Source organism: Papilio xuthus, unplaced genomic scaffold (assembly GCF_000836235.2).
Source record: "Papilio xuthus unplaced genomic scaffold, Pxut_1.1 DF825017.1, whole genome shotgun sequence".
Lineage (NCBI taxonomy): Eukaryota > Metazoa > Arthropoda > Insecta > Lepidoptera > Papilionidae > Papilio > Papilio xuthus.
This window is the reverse complement of record NW_013533632.1, coordinates 2643611-2662782: the sequence shown is the minus strand read 5'-3', so window position 1 is coordinate 2662782 and position 19172 is coordinate 2643611. Positions and strand designations below refer to the sequence as shown.

Genomic DNA, 19172 nt, shown 5'->3' with positions numbered 1-19172 from the left:
CCTTAATCGCAACAATAATCCGAATGCGAATAAGTTTGAGTATTTCACATTTCTTTGTCAGCGTTCGATTTTTAATTCATCACACGATGTTATGTAATGCAAATTAATACAATGAAACGGAAATGTTTAAACATCCGGTTTTAATATGAAACTTTGTATCTTTTTAACTATCAGCAAAAAGACACAAGCTAAGTTTCGTGCGCTACTCTGTCATAGTGACTGTTGTAGGCATCTGCAATCTGGTCGCTGCGCTATTTCGGCGAATTAATGTGGCCGCTTGCTCGTTTGTCGACTTGTAATATAACAAACTATTGGACTATCGTACGTACTGATATAAACCGATTTTGCTGCCTACAAAGTATGTTTTAAAAAAAAAGGAGACATGCTTGTCCATTTTGAACACATGCAGAATGAACAATTTGATCGAATTCTTATCCGTGTTGCCTGTTTAAATTAAACAAAATTTATGAATTTAGTCTAAAAATTTAGAACAAATTATATCTATCTAATCAGCTTGAAGTTGTCTCTGGATGTAGGTTCGATGATCGCACTTCTGCCGCATCCAGCATACAAATTTATATTAACCTTTATTACTTCGAAGTACTGAGAAATAACTCACCAAGAGAAAATAATTCGAAGATAATAAAATGCAATGATTGGATTTAACGTAATACTTAAGACGCATGCCAGTTGCCATCACCCGTTTGATTGTAGGTGGTCGATATTTTTGGCGGAAAACATAAAAACAAGCGAACATCGCCCACGGACGAACAAACTCTGCACCGGCAACGCTGACTACAACCTGTTGGCATTCAGTGAGTAACCGTTTTGCGCAATTCAGGTATTTTATTTTCAGATGCCAAGCAGCAAACGATATAATACTCTTTACCTGAAATTTTTCATTTGAGGCACACAATATTCAATCATTTTTAAAACGAGACATGTTGACCTACATTGTAAATTAGGTTATGAAAATATTTTCTAGAAAAATTCTGAGAAGTTTAACGGGGGTGGCGTTGAAGAAACTGCCGTGAAGTTCCATTGCATATTTGTTTCGAAACATGTTATTGTCCTTGTTTTTCCTAGAGTTTTTGACAAAAGAGTAGAAACAAAACAGAATAATTATAATGTGACATATGCCTGTTATAAGTAATATCGATTTTTTTATGCAAGAGAAAGGGGAAAAAGAGCGGCGGGAACACTGCGGTGATTGCTTAAGCCCATGGGCTACCGCAACACCAGAGGAACCACACAGGCATTGCTGACCTTTTAGGTAGAGAGGTAGAGCTGCTCTCACTATGAGGCGTACCGGTTCGGTGTGTCAAGAACTTTTCGTAACAGGAAATTCCTCGAGAATCGCCCTATTGAGCAATGCCAGACATCCAGGTGGTCTTTTTCTATGTAATTAAAAATCAATATTTGAATATTTGTCTTGTAGACGCTCCTAAATTTAATCCGATTGTAATGGAACTTTAATCGGACGGCTCAAGCATTCGCTTGGGTGTATTTTTCCGTTTGAAAATAATCTTTAATAATATTTTGATTTAATACTAAAAGAGGAGAGCGCTCTCTGCCCTGTTTATCTACATTATATTTTGGTTGAACGTTATTGCAAAATTCATGATTAATTTTAGATTCATCTAAAAATATCACGAAAAATGATTACATTCATCGGCAATGACGTCACTGTCATCAACCGTGAATAATTCTTTGAAGCTAACAAACACGGTTATGTTTTGGGTAAGATTCGAATAAGTGTTACAAAGTTGCATTGGTATGTAACACGATCCCAACTCGTGAATATGTAGTGGTATTAATATAGATTTGCTTTTATTAATACATACACACCTCACCTAGTGACTGGGCGGTATCGTACAATCTACCTGTGCGAACGGAGAACGAGCCAAGCATTCCAAAATAGAACTGGAGTAAAAATACACAAACATCTCCAATTTCTCTAATACAAACATTAAGTTAATTTGCGATTATCACATTGATTCTCTTTATAATTGCCTTTCTTTTTGTTTGTTCATTCTTCTGACAGATGAACGCATAAATTATTTTTAGAACAAATAACCATTTTGTAATGTAAGGTACTGGGCTACGGCCAAATGTCTCGTCATAAATAAAAAGTGTCTAATAGATGACTAATTACCTATTAGAGAGCGGTCATTTATTTTAACTTATTACTGTAATTAATATTTATAAAAATACTATTCTAATAATTCTAATTTTTCATTACGCGTTGCATCATTAAGTTACATATGTCTTTATGACATAAAATTTAACTCAAATTACTATTATTAAAATGCACAATGTATATTTTAAAGTACAATTTAAAAAATAATACGGGAAGCTTAGCCGGGATTTCAGATGAAATTGACAGACTCCTGGAGCGTTAGACAAAGTGCTTTCGCTTCGAAGCGATAACTAATATCAAAAATGTATGAAATTGACTCGCGACCATCACGTGACTTATCGAATGTTATAATTATACATTTTTGAAGTTCGCTATGGAATCGCTGCGTCGATTAAAGGTGCAATTCTTTGCAATTGCATGGATATCTATGGGCAGCGGTTCGATATTTCGACAAATTCTGATCGTCTCTTACTGATTTCCATTTTATAATATAAAAAACTATAAACACAGTATACAAACTCAAGCATTCAAACTTATGTTTCTATTAAAGCTAGTTATGGGAAAAGTTAACACGCAACAAATTATCGCATTTAATTTCCATCAGCAAACGCATTGATAATAACACCTTGACCTTCTTATCGTCTCGTGTTTGCCAACTATTATGTGTATTGAAAAACTGTATACTTTTAACACTAAGCTAATTGATACATCCAAGACCATCACCGCCAGGTTCCATCCACACCACCTGGATGGCTGGCATTCCACAACGGTGCGATTCTCGCGCAACTTCTTGCCTCGCACAGCCGCGTTATGGAACGGTCTGTCCTCGGCGGTATTTCCAAACCAATACGACTTAGGGACCTTCAAGAAGCGAGCATACTATTTCCTTAAAGGCCGGCAACGTATCTGCATTTCCTCTGGTGTTACAGATGTCCATGTCGTTGATCACCTCGGTTTTCCCGCCGCTCGTTTGCCTCCTTCTCATATATAAAACATTACCAAAGATATAGAGAAAACTGTACATGACTTTATTACAATTGATACTAGCACCTAATTCTGATTTTTGATGAAGCGACAACAACAAGATACTGAAATCAGTATTGAAGCACATCTAGTACAGTACCAGAGGTATAGTCAAGCATTTTATTAGACACATTGGAAGCAAGAGTCTTATGCTCGACATGCCAAATTATATGTCATGACTATATTTGATGCAATTATTTTGTAATGATAGGCATAAAGCTAGCAGAAGACACGTTAGATACTTAATTGTCTTAATTGTAGGTGGAAGTTTTTCTTGTAAAAAATCTAGGAGTAGATCTGTACCAGTCGCGTTTAAGAACTTTTTCCTTAGCAATAGACAGGGACAACTTCGCTAAGCTAACGTTCGACATGCAGTAATGAAGAGACATTGAAAGAAAAGAAAATATATTTTTGTCCCACCTACATGACATCTAGTGTATGCTTAAGTGTGTGTTTTTAGGAGCATAGGCAGTGTTTTTTTTAATATTAGTTTGTTTTTATTTCACCAACGGCCAAACGTCTAAATGTCTTGTTAAGCCATCAATAGTTTAAATTTTAATACGACAAAAGACAGACTGAAGAAGGGATTCAAGATTTGGAAAATTTGGCAGCACTTTGTTTTAAGAGATACAGTAATAATAATACCAATTTATACGATTGTTTTGTTTCGCTGAATTTAATTGACATACAGCTGCTGCCAAAAGACAATAAATACAACTTCCAAAGGTATCAATAACTTATATAGATTCCTTTGAATGATGTGCTTAAATACTGATTTCAGTATCTTGTTGACGTCGCATCATGATAAATCAATTGTAAATTTATGTACAGTTTTATTTATTTCAATACATAAAAGTAGAACATACTGTATATATATTTTTGTACATAAACATCAACCATTATGTTTATTAATTTGTTATGACGTGTTAATGTTACGAGTTACTGAAAATATTCGTTCGGATAACCTTAATTATGAAGGCAAAACATTGCTTTCAATCGAATTTAAATGGGCCAACGATACAGAAATAAGTGCTTCGCTTCTGTATCGCAGAGCTTATATCATGTTACAAATGTTAAAGAAAGAGTTTACTTAGATGTTTTAAGAAACATCCAAACGAACAGTTGATTTTTAGGGTTCCTTATAGGATCCCTAGGAACCCTTATAGGATCACTTTGTTGTCCGTCCGTCTGTCTGTCAAGACCCTTTTTCTCAAAAACGCGTGAAGGTACCAAGCTGGAATTTATTTTAGTACATAATCATCATCATCATCATCAGCTCACTATACGTCCCCACCGAGGGGCTCGGAGCCTACCCTAAGTTAAGGGTGATCACCCTTAACTTAGTACATAATGCGGAACACAAAATACCAACTGCTGCAAGTACAAGGAAAGATGAAAGGAAAGCGAGGTGTAGGTTTAAGACGAACATTCTGGCTTAAGAACTTATGCCGGTAGTCCGAAAAGAGTACCCATTAGCTTTTCAGAGCCGCGTTGTCAAAGTTGTAAGTTGCCTAAATTGCCGACCTTCGAAAGAAGATGGCACTATAAGAAGTGGAAGGGTACACAGATAGAGTTTGGCTGATGAAGAGATGGATGGCTTACGTGAAAGATGACATAAATAAGAAGAGACTGAGATGACGGTAGATTTGAAGGACGAAAGCCTAGTTCACCGATCATACGTAAGTGGGACAAGTACATGATGATGATGAGTTAATTTTATTAGATTTAACGCCCACAGGTGGCACGCGCTTATCCAGTTTGTTAAGAGAAGAGGGGCAGCCGTTCTGGAGATGCCTTCAAACATCCATCCATCCATGTAAACATTCGTATTTATAATATAAGTAAGAATAGTGTGATAACATAGTTTTTCTAATATATCATAGCTTACTTCATTTTACATTGAATTCAAACTAACATTGGAATAATGCCGCTTTTACTTGGCATTTGTTCAAGCTATTTTGCGTTGTTATGAGCTGGTCCACTAAAATTATTATAACGTTTAGTCATGAAACTAGTTGGGTGTCGGCCTTACTGAAAACTTTTGTAATTCACATTATTAGAACTTGAGACCTTCCCAATAATTTATTATAATATTTTATAGTCAGAGAAGATCGTTATTATATGAAGTAAGGACATATCTTTAATTTATTTATAACCTTATGTTGGATAAAAAAGTGGTTTAAGTATATAATAATTAGATCCCGACAAAGGAAACTGCATCTTAAATAATCTAGTTTATCTATAATATGATGCCAGCAGTTTTATTATTAAGAAGGAATAACTTTATTGCACCATATTTTGCAATACACTGGGCGTGAAATATTTTTGACTTTAATTCGAGATTCCCGACATCGACGTTTAAACTATTTTGCCATCTATTTTTATACGTACGAATGTGGATCGTAGCAACGGACGCGACAAGCTTATAAATTCGATAAACGTAAAAAAATAATGCTGTTAATAAGCATGATACTTGAAATATCTAATTTCCTTTCTATGGGTCTTGACTAGACTGATAATTGACACGTATTGTCATCCCTTACATTGGCGTTGAAAGAATAGAGACAGCAACTTGTTTTAATACAAGTCATTACAGTTGAAATCAACAGTTTAACACATATAAAATGGGTTTCCGATACATAAATTCGATAAATATATCTGTATAAAACGTGATCCCTGTAATTCTTTAACGGAACAGACATAATAGTATAATATAAACGGGGATTTGGGTTTCAAAAACCCACGGTCAGTCCAGTAGTGAATATGTTTTTTATTTATTTTTATCTGCTATCTTGGAATTTAAATAACAATTTCACTTGCATACGCTCTTTCTATTTAGTTTGTACAATTATTAATGCGTATTTAAATACAGTGTTTCTTGCAGCGGTAACAATTTCTCTTCCGACATCATATGTTTTTTGTCGTGTACACTTGACTATGTTTCCATACTAATTATAAAATTTCTCGTTTTACACATAATGTTATGTAATAAACTTTAACTTAAGTTATATTAAGTAGTTATATATCGAGTTTTTATCAGGATACATGAATGTACCACTTACTGACAAAATAAAAAAAAATCTGATTTCAAAGGAACGAAAATATATTCTCGGGTTTATTTACTGTTTTAAGAAACTTATTTAATAAAATAACAAATTTACAAGCATAGATTTATTACACAATTTATGTGACTGACTTTTGTACCTACTAGCTATTGCCGGCGGCTTCGTCGGCGCAGAATAAGAATATATAACTAGCCTATGTGTTCTTCCATACGATGTTTTAATGACAGATTTCATCGAGATCCGATCGAGATTTTTAGCTGTTCTGGAGATAACTTGTAACAAACATCTATACATACATCCAAACATTCGCATTTATATTATTAGTAAGATTATAAAAAAGATTACTTTGATTGTTTCTTTGTTATTGTTGTTAAATTGGTAGACCCCGAAAATACTGAAGCTATTTGAAAAATTCCTACACTGTGTGGAAGATACACTATCCCCAAAGTGACAAGCTATGTTGACTAACTAGATTTCTCTTTATTTCTACGCGGAAGAAGTCGCGGGCTATTGGTAGTATAAAATAATTATACCGTAACGTTCTTATTATTTACATATAAAATTGATACTGAAAACATTTTGTAGATCGTTCAAACATTGGCCTTAGCCAAATACATTTAGCTGGGTAGCAGGTGTCACACCGTGAGTCATGTATCAAATGCGATCTTGCAGTGAATTCTATTATTAGTTGCTTTTGTTTTCTTAATAATCTTACTAATATTATAAATGCGACTGTTTAGATGGATGGTTGGATGTTTGAAAGTATCTCCGAAACGGCTGAACAGATCTCGTTGAAATTTGGCATACATATAGAACATAGTCTAGAAGAACACATAAGCTACAAATTGCGTTTTTCTTCATTTCGCCCGGACGGAATCGCAGGCTAGTGATTTTATAAATGCGATTTTTTACATGACTAGATGGATGTTTCAAGGTATCCCCGAAACGGCTCAACGGAACTCGCTGAAATTTAGCATAGATGTAGAACATAGTCTGGAAGAACACATAGGCTACTAAATTTTACTGGTACATCCGAAAAATTTTTCTTCAAGTTTTAATATCACATAATATATTTCAGGGCCAAATATTATTGCAGTGCTTTTATAGATGCATATAAATGTAACTGCATGATGTCATGGATTCATTGCATTTTTATTTTTAAAAACTGACGCAAGTTCTATATGTAGAGCAAAACAGCTCGACATCAGATGTGAAGCATACTTCTTACTATCACTTTCCATTGTCGAGATACATGTAGGAAAACTCATATGTCTCTGAAAAAATAATTAAGAAGTGGATATGTAATTTGTCTATTATCGTTGGTTTCTGAGACCAATATCTTTGTATAAAACATATCGTCATTATATTTGACAAAACTAAGGTAACAATATGTTTTAGAGTACCTTACATTCCCTACTTTATGATGTACAAACTCAGCAGTTATTTTATAAGAAATTAAATATTTATCGTACATTATTATTGAAGTTCGATTTTATCATTTATCCCTTCAGTTCGGGAAAGTATGTAGGTGACACATTTTTTTCCATAAAAAAATTCTTAAACATCTGAGTCATGTCATATTCAGAAGCAATAAGAATAAATCAAAGATATTACGATTCAATGCTCACCCGAGTGTCGTAGGAGTTAATTCAGGCGAGATTTTTTTTAGGGGCTGAGGGTTTATTAAAAAACTTGATGTTGTCATAGTGTGAAATTGTTAAAGGATGTGGTGGTCATAACAAAAGAGGATGCAATGCAAGTGGGCAGCGCAATGTCACCTTGGAGCGGTGCCCCGCGTGTATTTGCGTTGCCGCTGCCGTTGGCTCACATCCAAAGAGATGTAGGTCGGATCCGCGCTAATGCTTTCACACGAAGGTAACAGATTTAATACCCTCATCTAAAATCAACATACATGTACGCGAAGATAGAAATTTGTAAGAGGTGTGACAACCGCGCCACATAGCCCGAAGTGTTCGCCTATCTCTTTGTGTTTATGTCGTGAGTTGTGACGGATTGCTTCAAAGAATGTACAGCTCTGTCTACAATTTTGCCTCACTATTTTTCCCTCGTGTGAAAGTAACACATCCCTATATACAAGATACATTTTTAAACATTCCACGCACATGATGTGAGCCGAGCTTCATTTCACGCTGGAATATTTCAAAGTTACCCATTTATTATAGAAAATTTTATACTAAACCATTTTTCATGGTAATTATGTACGAATGTTATTCAATTGTGCAAACACTGCAGCAGATTGAGCAATTTTAAAAAGATTTTATAAGAAAAAATTGCAATCTGTACTTTACTTAACCAAGTAAAACAATTCTTAAGAATAAGAATTGCTAGAGACTACGATTTGTTACTGTTATGGAGTACAGGGAACAAAAATATGTCGCCAGTTCTTCAGCCTTCTAACTAGGGCGACAATGATAGATGTCAAAGCTCAGTGGTTGAAGTTTCATCGTTACTAACATTCTCACTAACGAATCTAGAATATTCGAATTAAAACGATATTTCTTCACTGCTATTTTAATTTGTTATTTTTTTAAACAAAACTCCAGTAATTTAACATTTCGCGAAACGCTAGCGCGAAAATAATCATGACTTTAACTGACCATCTGTTTCTAGTCGCATAAATATCTACGTTTTTCTGCTAACGATAGTTCTGTTTTATGACGCTATTAAAACAATGTTTTTATATCCAACTTATATATTATAATAATTAAAGAAAAATCAGTAGAGAAAATTAAATTAAGTATACAGCGTGTCCCAAAATTCAACGGTAAAACTGTATTAGTGTATAGCCAGATCGAAAACTACACGGGGAATAATACTTAAAAAAAATCAGGACACGATGTATATGTAATCCCTATTTACATTTCCGTAGGAAAAAAATTGGCTTACTATTAATACAAAATCGAAAAATACAAATATTGAACCACTGAAGGCAGTAACAAGACAAACATTTTAACGTACTTTTAAAGTCAATTTATAAAGTGCACCTTTCAATACATAGTTTACATGAGAACAAAGCTAAATTATCTAAATTACTACAGGTGATGCGACGACCTAGTGTACTTTGGCTTCCGACATAAATGTCATTTCTGACCTGGAGTGTGTCTTGGACTTTGGACCTCTTCTCTAGTAGTAGTAGGATTTTCTCCAACACATTTTACTAACTATAACTGCGTCATTCCCCTGCACTTTGTTTATCGCAAGAGCATTAATGGCTCAGGGGTTAAGCACTTGACTTGTAATCTGCAGGTCTTGGGTTCGATTCCCGCCATGTACTATTGTGTTATCTACTTCGATTTATATACGTATATTTTTCTGACGTTCTTACGGTGAAGGAAAACATCGTGATGCAACCTGCACATATCTGCGAAGAAATTCAAAGATATATGTGAAATCAACCCAGTACAGGTTGTACTGGGCCAACGTGATTGACTATGGGCTAGCCACCCCTGATGATGATTAATTTAATCGGACTCGGCAGGCAAAAACAAGGAAGTACATATCTTTCCGTCATCACCTTGTCCACAGCTGTTTTGAAATTTTGTTTTTATTTTGTCTACTCATGTAGATACAAAATAGCGAATAAGGTCAACAGTTATACGGTCCAGATTTAAATGAGTATATTTATCACAACAACATGTTTTCTTCATTTTCTTTAAAAAAAAAACATACTGTAGTAATAAACGTAGTTATTACTCAGATTCCAAATTTAGTAAGTCAAGAATTTATACTCAGAAAAACAACACAATGTTAATATTAAGTTACCAGCTGTAACCCGAAACTCTATCCGCGCAGAATTAAAAAAAAACTTAATTAGGCTATTCTACAATTATGTAAAATTTCATCGAGATCCGTTCAGCAGTTCTGCAGATGCCTTCAAACAAACATCCATCCATCCAAACATTCGCATTTATAATATAAGTAAGAGTAGTAGAGTAGAGAAGTGTTTTACAATGAATCTTGTTGTTTGTCTATGGTTTTAGATTCGAATTTAGTATAAATTAGTAACTAAATTTAAGGCTACGGTAAGGAGAGTGTATTATATTTCACGCAATAATTACTATTAACTTTCTTTTACTAAAAATATATCTATTTTGCCTTACATTTACCGTTGCATGGTCAACTATGCGTATAGTTAATTCTTCGAAAGTGTCTGCCATTTGCATGAATTTATTTATTTATCACTTAAAAATGAATTTAAATAAAATTAACTAACGCGGTTTTTTTCTGTCTGACAAAAGGGTAATGTTTTTCATACATGTGTGATAGCTTAAATTCTAAACGACTGAACCCATTTTGACAAGTAAGGTTTCTATTCTTTTTGCCCCGGTGTGATAGGTTATATTTAATTGCCACAAAACATAAACTGGACGTGAGAAATAATGTTCTAAATTGGTGAAAAAAACCAATTCGAATCTCATTCAACATAACTTTTTAATATTGCTATATTATGGTTTTCCAAATATGCGATTTTATTCTAAAATTGGAAAATGTTACATACATAGTTTCAATTTAAAAATTTGAAATATTTTTTTTTAGATTAAGATGCAGCCTAAATAAAGTCCATTACCACTGAGTAACAGTAAGATAGCTCTATTTTCTACTAGTATTTTTTCTCCGCGCGAACGAAGTCGCGGGCAAAAGCTGTACATAAATTAATATATCAGTCAGCAAATACTTCACGTAAACTAAATGGAATTGTCTCCACTAACTTTATTGGTCACTCAGGAAGGTTATTAAACAAAAAGTAGATTCGAGAAAGTATTTTTAACTTTCCATTACATTCATTTCTGAATGAGAAACGCCGGCTGTTGCCTTGTAGCTTCGCAATCTGTTATTCGTCTCTCCTAAAGTAATATTTATTTAAGAATAATTTTGTTTTCTCAATTCTATACCGAAATATTGAAAAATAATATTAAAACGCTTGTTATCAGATGGAACACGATTTAATATCGTTGAAATTTCAAATTAAATGCAATTATTTATGATGCCAATTATACTATAAATACATTGAAGCTTGTAAATCATTCAAAACAAGTTCTTGTATCATGTAATAAATTCAGTTGGATATAGATATTCAAAGTGCACTAATGCTTCAGTTAATTTTATCGAAAATGAAGTACAACTTTGTACCAATGACTTATTTGTGTTTTGCAAAAGTAAATTGAAATTTTATTATGCGCAAAATATAAGTTATTATGGTTTATTGAACAGTTTTTATTACAAAGTTATTTATTCTATTATTACGCAATGTTTGAAATGAAGTATTTTTAAAAGTAAAAAACTATTATACATAATCCAAGATCGTAGTATTAGCAAGCGCCTGAATATTTGGAGCAGCAATACGCTAAGAGAACATTTTGCTATCCTCAATATACTAGTGCTAAAAACATAGTAACTGCCATGTAATTAATTCATTTCATTTTTTACATAGAAAAGTAGTATAAGTTGACGTTGCTCTTCATGGTATACTTAATTGTTTTATTAATTATTTAATGGAGGTTGAAAGAGATAAAAATACAATTATTTATTAAAATCAATTTGGATTTTTATTTTAAATTCATTCTACTGTAAACTAATTTTTAATAAATAATAATTTAAGTACATTCTTAAGAATTTACGCGAGGCAAACTTTAATTTTTTATTTTGTTACAGAGCCATCTGTATTTGAGAAGTGTTAACCATTTATTTAAGTCTTTTGTCAAAGCAGTCCTAGTTTCAATCTTATTGTAAAGCACATACCATAGATGTCACTTCTACTGAATAATCTACTAAAATGTTTTTTCTTTTTTTGACCAACCAAGTAGGATGTTACTTCGATTTTTTTAATAGAATATTAAATTACAAATGTTGTTATCATTATCATTAAGTAATAAGTATCGTTTTGCTTTATAAGACTTTTAACAAGAGATAGTGATACAACTATTATGGTGTATTTATATAAATTTACATTTTGTATCATAGTCATATTGTTTGCTGATTCAAAATCCGTGGAATAATATTGTTTTTTTTAGTAAAGGTTGTAACCCCGCTGATCAATAAAGACAAGTTGTCCATATGGTTTGAGTTCGGGATAACATCCGGGCGGGCGGCTGCGCAGAGTTATTCCCAGCGCAGTGAGGCGCGTGTGGGGTGTAGTGGGGCGCGGGGCGGGGCGGGGGGCGAGCGGCGCTGGCTCAGTGTGTCGGCGCGCGCCGCCGCCGCCATGGGCAACCAACACTCCGCCTCACACGCCTCCCACAGACCTAGGAAGAACGTGCATTGGAAGTCCGCAGGTAAATACGAGCCACAACCACTGGACACACCAACACGGCCGATACCGGCCTGCCACCAGCCGAACACAGCTATACCTCCTACAGCTATTTTTAAAAACATCGCTCGCTGAGATTCCTAAAGCGTGGCACAACAAAACAAATAGCGAGACGTCCCGCGTTCATGTAACGACTATCATGCGTCTAATTTTGTATGGTGTAAAATGCCAAATCGCGGCGAACCCGTGGTACGATGACTGATTAACCGGGGCGTTTGACCTCTATACGTTAAATTTTGAATGGTAATAGTTACTTAATTTTTCCTTTTTGATATTACAGTGCGACCTGCACCACCCGGCAAACCACATATAACGCCAATTCTAACCGATGACGAACCGAACGCGATCACGTTGCGATGGGCGGCGCCCGCGCACGACGGCGGCGCGCCACTGCAGGGCTACCAGGTGGAATGCAACAGGCTGGGTGCGCCTGACTGGATCCGCACCGCGCCTCCGGTGGTAGCCCGCCCCGAACTGGTGCTCACCGGGCTCGGACCCCCGCATCGGTACCAATTCCGTGTCGCTGCGCTGAACATAGTCGGTCGGTCGGACTACAGCGAAATATCTGACATACTAACTGTAAGCTCCGAGCGAGGCCTACAGGAAGCGCCCGTATTCCATCAGCACTTAGAAGACGTAACGGTTCTAGAAAACGAAAAAACCGAGTTCCGCGTTGTCTTCACCGGCACACCCGCTCCGACGATTGGTTGGTTTAAAGACGACTACGAAATTTTCAGTAGTAGAAGAACTGCGATAACCACGAACGAATCCTCCAGCGTCCTAATATTTCATCAGACCCTAGCCAGTGATGAAGGTGAGATCAAATGCACTGCAACGAACCGTATCGGCCATGCAGTGTCGAAAGCTCGGCTAGTGCTGGAGGCTGCGCCTAAGTTACGTTACCCGCGCCAATATGAGGATGGCCTCTTGTACGAAATTAATGAAACGGTGTTTCTTAAAACCACAATCGTGGGTAAGCCGACTCCGAGTGTGGAATGGCGTCATGATGGCCAACCAATCGAGGTCGATGACCGCGTCGAAATCACAACTACTCCAAAATTTTCTTTGCTGAAGATACATTCTGCGCGTAGAAGCGATAGAGGGGAATATCAAGTACACGCTCGTAATAATATAGGGGAGGATACGGCCTCGTTTCTAGTTACCATCACCGCACCGCCGGACCCACCTCGTCGCGTCACCGTCACGCGGCAGGTCGACAAGTCGGTCACACTGGACTGGGAGCCCCCCGAGGACGATGGTGGATGTCGAATAGGTAACTACGTAGTGGAGTACTACCGCAATGGATGGAACGTGTGGTTAAAGGCGACAACGAGTCGTAAAACAAATGTCACGCTCTTCGATTTAATAGAAGGAAGCGAGTACCGATTTCGTGTGAAAGCAGAAAGCCCGTACGGTATGAGTTTACCAAGTGTAGAATCGCCCCCGGTCCGTATTCCGGGTCGGGCGGTGGATATGGAATTCCTTGCCGTGGAATCGCGCATTATCAATCAGGTGTTAACTCGAGAGGAAGGTGAGGAGCCACCAGTGTCGCCGGTGCCACGTCGTAAACGCGTCAACGCCGCTTCACCCACTGTCAACGACACGGTTCCGCCTCGGAAACAGAAGCAGACTTCTCCTAGAACGCAACCTGAAGGAAGCAACGAGTTTATGCTAGTATTGTATCCTGAAAGTAACAAATCAGCCGAAAAAGCAGGTAAACATTTCAATTTCATAAAGTTTTTTCGTAGTAATACAACTCTACTTTATTTAAACGTTATTTACTTACAATGTACCTAAATGAGCAAAATAATAATGACAAAAGACGGGAAATATATAACAAATAGAAGCTATTTTGTCTTGTATTCTTGTCTATTCTTTGATTTAACGAGAAACAGTGAAATACTAGTTCATTTGTTCACGCATATTTTATGCTATAAATACACTGTGTTGATCTGATAGTTTCAACACAAACGCTAGCGCTTTAATCTTTAAGCTTAATGTGAAATAATATATGTTAATAATTGAACATTTCGAATTACGTTAACTTGATATCAGATATTTTGAGATTGTATTTATACAGACAAACAAAAGCAATCGAGATAAAATTATCAACCAAAAAATGCTAAGCTTCTGCGAAATTTTATAATTCTGCGAATTTTATTTATTTGTATACATATTGCCTAACTATATATTATGTTTTTCTAAATTTCTGTGACGTTATTGACAGTAAAAAGTACTGTACCGCCGTCGTTCAAGAAGCGATAATCGTTTGTAAAGCGAATGCAATTGATGTGTATTATGGAGCCGTTAATGACATAAAAAAAATTAAGAAAATCTGTTCCATTTCAGAAAAGAGAAAATCGTTTCAACTCGACTTGGAAGACGCACTTTCGCCACCGCCCCTTTCGCTTTCTGCTCCCGAGTTAAGTACACGAAATATCTTGCCATTTAAAGCACTACGCAATGCAGTTAGCTCAACCGAACTTTTGCACGAGAGAGCAATGGCACGCTTCTACAAGGCTATAGCTATGAAGGAAGAGCAAACGAAGCAACAAGACGAAATATCCCACAAACACGACAGCATAGACAACGACATTCCTTACAAACCAGATTCAAAACAACAAGAGACTTCGGATATTACAATTACATCCAAATCACCAGTGCTACCAATCACAGGAACGTTTAAGACACCAGAAATTTTTATTAAAACGGATTCTATTGAAAATAAACAATACAAATACACTCCAGAACTAGTTCCCCAGGATTCAGAAACATCAGAAAATAAATGGCAACAAATGTCATTTGACGAAGATTATACAGCTAGCACTGTCTCCACGGATGGAGAGTATTCAGATGAGGATAGCCTCAGTGAAGAGATAGATAGGCTGCAATATAATGTAGAAGAGGAAACATATAACCCAAGAAATAAAATTACCCGACCTTCACCAGTTAAAGAAGTATCTGAAGAAAAGGAATTAGAAAATAATCAGGAAAATGAACTGGAAGAAGAAAGACCTAAGTTGTCACCTCTTCCTGATCCTAATTTTATTCCAAAGCCTATACTTAAAAGAAGAGAAGCTGATAATTTAAATAATTTGCAAGTTAATAAGTCTGACCGTGGTGAAAATCAAATTGACAATAATAGAAAAAAAGAAAAAATAACACTATTAAAGAGAATAACAAAAATACCAGTACAAAAGCCCTTCAATTTACCTAAAATAATGAACAAGAAAGAAAAAGAGAAAACTGAGAAATCCAATATTCAAAACAATTACAGTAAAGTTGAAGATAATATAGAAAATATTGATGACAAAGTTGTTGAAGAAAGCAAAACTGTTATAGACTATTATGGTAACATTGTAAAAGAATACGGTAGTCATAAAAAGTCAACAACGCCTCTTTATCTTAGTACGGATGACCTGAAAACTGTAGCAGAAAAACAACAGTTAGTCAGTAACGAAGAAGAAGAAAAACATAGTCCCAGTGCTCATGAACAGAAAAACATGAAATCTGAGAGCAGACAGAAACCTCTGTCAAAGGAATCTCTTGAGAGCAAACCTAGAAGTAAAGTTGCACCTATAATAGCAAAGACTAAAAAAACTATGAATAAAAGCCCCACCACACAACCTGAATCTATTCGGAAAGTGATACCAAAGGTAGAAAAAAATATTCCAGCTAAAGAACAGGAAAAATCTAATTTAAAACCTCCAATTAAACCTAGTCAAGATACACAAATAGTTTTAAAGAAAACTGAAAGAGCTACAATAATTATACCAATAGATTATCAAAAACTTGAAGAGAGAGCTAAAAGAAATGTTAGAACAGCTATAGATTACACAGTCGATGTATGTTTATTGTTGTTAGCTTTTTGGGTTTATCTTTTCAGGGATGAAAGGCTAGCAATACCAATTCTTATTTTAATTATATACAGACAGCTGCAAGAAACATTTCTCCTCGATATTCCTGAATGGTTAAGAACACACGCTCCTGAGTGGCTCAAGAAAAAAACTTCTTGACCTTTCCAAAAGACATGTGTTATATATGATTGCAGTGTGAACTTTGAATGGAGTGTGAGTTACACAAATTGTGAATTACTGTTTAATGTTATTCAAGTGTAATTTGTTTTAAATTGCAAATACGATACTAAAATTCGAATAAGAAATACTAGTAGGCGACGTTTTAATAAGTCAATGATTACTTTTCGAAAATCTGTTTTTTACAAACCATATTTACTATTATAAATTTTAAAGATGTATAGAATCAGTGTGCTAAATTTAAGAAAGACAAATGTATTTGTCCGTTTTATATCACAATTTAAAATTCAACGCAGTGATTGTATATCAAAAATTAACATACAACAATTAAGAGATCCTAAAGCCTGTGCCATTCGTGATAAAGGACTTGTTTTGGGAGTATATTACAACGATAATGTTAAGGAGGAATCGGTCATTCTCACTCCGAGTGCCCAGAAATACAATGATGCATGCGGAGGAAAATTGTGGAAACAATTAAAATTAGCTCCCATACCTAGACTCGGTGAAGCTAGGATATTTTATGATTTAGATCCACAATTTGCGTACGTCGCTGTTGCTGGACTTGGAACAGAGTGTTTCTCATTTAACTCTTTAGAACAATTGGATGAAAGAAAAGAAGCCATTAGAATAGCAGCAGGAACAGGAGCCAAAGCATTGAATGCGTTGAGACCAACCTATATACATGTGGAATCTTTTGGAAACGCTGAAGCAGCAGCTGAGGGCGCAAACTTAGCTGTTTGGCAATTTAGAGAATATAAAAGTATATTGAACCAAAAAGTTATACCAAACGCAAAGTTTGTTTTACACGATAACTGCGATGTGGAGGGTTGGAATATTGGCCAAATAAAAGCGGAATCCCAAAATTTGGCCAGATATTTGCAAGAAATGCCAGCAAATTATTTAAACCCTACTTCTTTTGCTAAAATTGCAGTAGACCTACTTTGTGAATTAAATATAAACGTGCAAGTAAAGACGCAAGGCTGGGCAGCAAGTCATGAGATGGGGGGATTTGTGGCTATCGGAAGATCTTCGATTCAACCCCCTCTTTATGTTGAAATCAGTTACTACGGTGCTAACGAGCTCCAGCGACCTATCGTGTTGATCGGAAAAGGAGTAACATTTGATAGTGGCAGCTTAGATTTAAAATCTCCAAAAGATTTACAATATATGAAAGGTGATATGGCAGGTGCAGCGTGTGTTCTAGCTATAATAAGAGCTGTTTCAATGTTAAAACTACCCGTCAACATTAGAGGAATTCTACCACTTTGCGAACTAATGCCAAATGGAAAAAGCCCAAAATTTGGAGACTTAGTGAACAGCGGTAATGGTAAATCTATTCTCATTAGGCTTCCATCTCGTGAAGGTCGGTTGCTCGTCGCAGACTCCTTAGTATATGCGAGAAATTACTGGCCGAAGTTTATCATCGATATAGGAACCATGTCCAAAGAGTTATTACATACTCTAGATGGTGCTGCGTGTGGATGTTATACAAATTCTGAGGAATTATTTTGTTATCTGGAATTGGCTAGCAGTCAAACAGGTGATAGAATTTGGCGAATGCCGCTTTGGAAATTTTACGAAGACCGTATAAAAGACACTAATTCTGCAGATGTGGCGAATACTGCACAACATAAATATGGTGATTCACCGAACTGTGCAGCATTTTTAAAACAGTTCGTATGTGATAGTCAATGGATACATCTGGATACCTACAATGTGGCTTATAGTAAAGGAAGTGATATTCCTTATTTGGGACGAGGAATGACAGGTCGGCCAACCAGAACTATTATAGAATTTCTCTTCCAACTGATAGCCGATACTAAGCTTTAGTTAACAATTGTAACTCCTTTTCCACTAATAAAGTTGTTTATTGTAATTATGTAAGAAACAAATTTTCGAAATAAATCAACTAATTTTTGATGTCAATTACATTTTGTTCTTGTAAAGTTGTTTTATTATTTGTGTTTATTAAAATTATAATACATAAAAAATCCGATTTAATAGTTAAAATTATTTTGTTTAACAATTTTATGTGTAAGTAAACAATATTAAATATCATTCGTTTTTTTTTTATATCTCTCTCATTTATCTAAAAATTAAATAGATTTAAGATATCATCTAATATTATTATACTAATATTATAAATGCAATTATATGAATGTATGGATGTTTGTTTGATGGTATCTCTAGAAAGGCTGCATGTATGTCGCTGAGCTAGTACATAGACTGAAAGAACACATGGGCTATAATTTTTTTTTAATTCCGCACGGACGGAGTCACAGGCGACAGCCATTGAAAATAATTGATAAAATAACCATTTGTACGAAGCAAATTTTATTAATTTTAATGAACAATCTATACAAAACACTATTTAGATTCAGCATTCGCTGCACAGCTAAATTCACGTGAACATTTCATAAATCTTTCGACCATATCAGAACAATTTAATACTTCCTTGTTATTTTTGTAACATTCTTCAACAGCGATTCTTTCGTTTACACATATATTTGATATTTTAATTTTCTCATGTATATTGTCCGCTATTAAATCAACAGTTTTTACAGCTTCATCTAATTCTTTGT

The 19172-nt window shown here is 35.3% G+C and overlaps 2 protein-coding genes across 2 annotated transcripts; both read left to right on the top strand.

Annotated features, from left to right (window-relative positions):
• The first annotated feature begins 12403 nt into the window (after nucleotides 1–12403).
• MnM (myomesin and myosin binding protein) lies at nucleotides 12404–16594 on the top strand. Its single transcript, XM_013323896.1, has 3 exons — nucleotides 12404–12521; nucleotides 12837–14270; nucleotides 14906–16594. Exons 1-3 carry the CDS (start codon nucleotides 12452–12454, stop codon nucleotides 16570–16572), a joined length of 3171 nt encoding a protein of 1056 aa, XP_013179350.1. The 5' UTR covers nucleotides 12404–12451; the 3' UTR covers nucleotides 16573–16594.
• Nucleotides 16595–16782: 188 nt separating this feature from the next.
• Nucleotides 16783–18533, top strand: S-Lap (leucyl aminopeptidase-like protein). The gene has a single exon (XM_013323897.1). It carries the CDS (start codon nucleotides 16807–16809, stop codon nucleotides 18418–18420), a length of 1614 nt encoding a protein of 537 aa, XP_013179351.1. The 5' UTR covers nucleotides 16783–16806; the 3' UTR covers nucleotides 18421–18533.
• The last annotated feature ends 639 nt before the right edge of the window (nucleotides 18534–19172 follow it).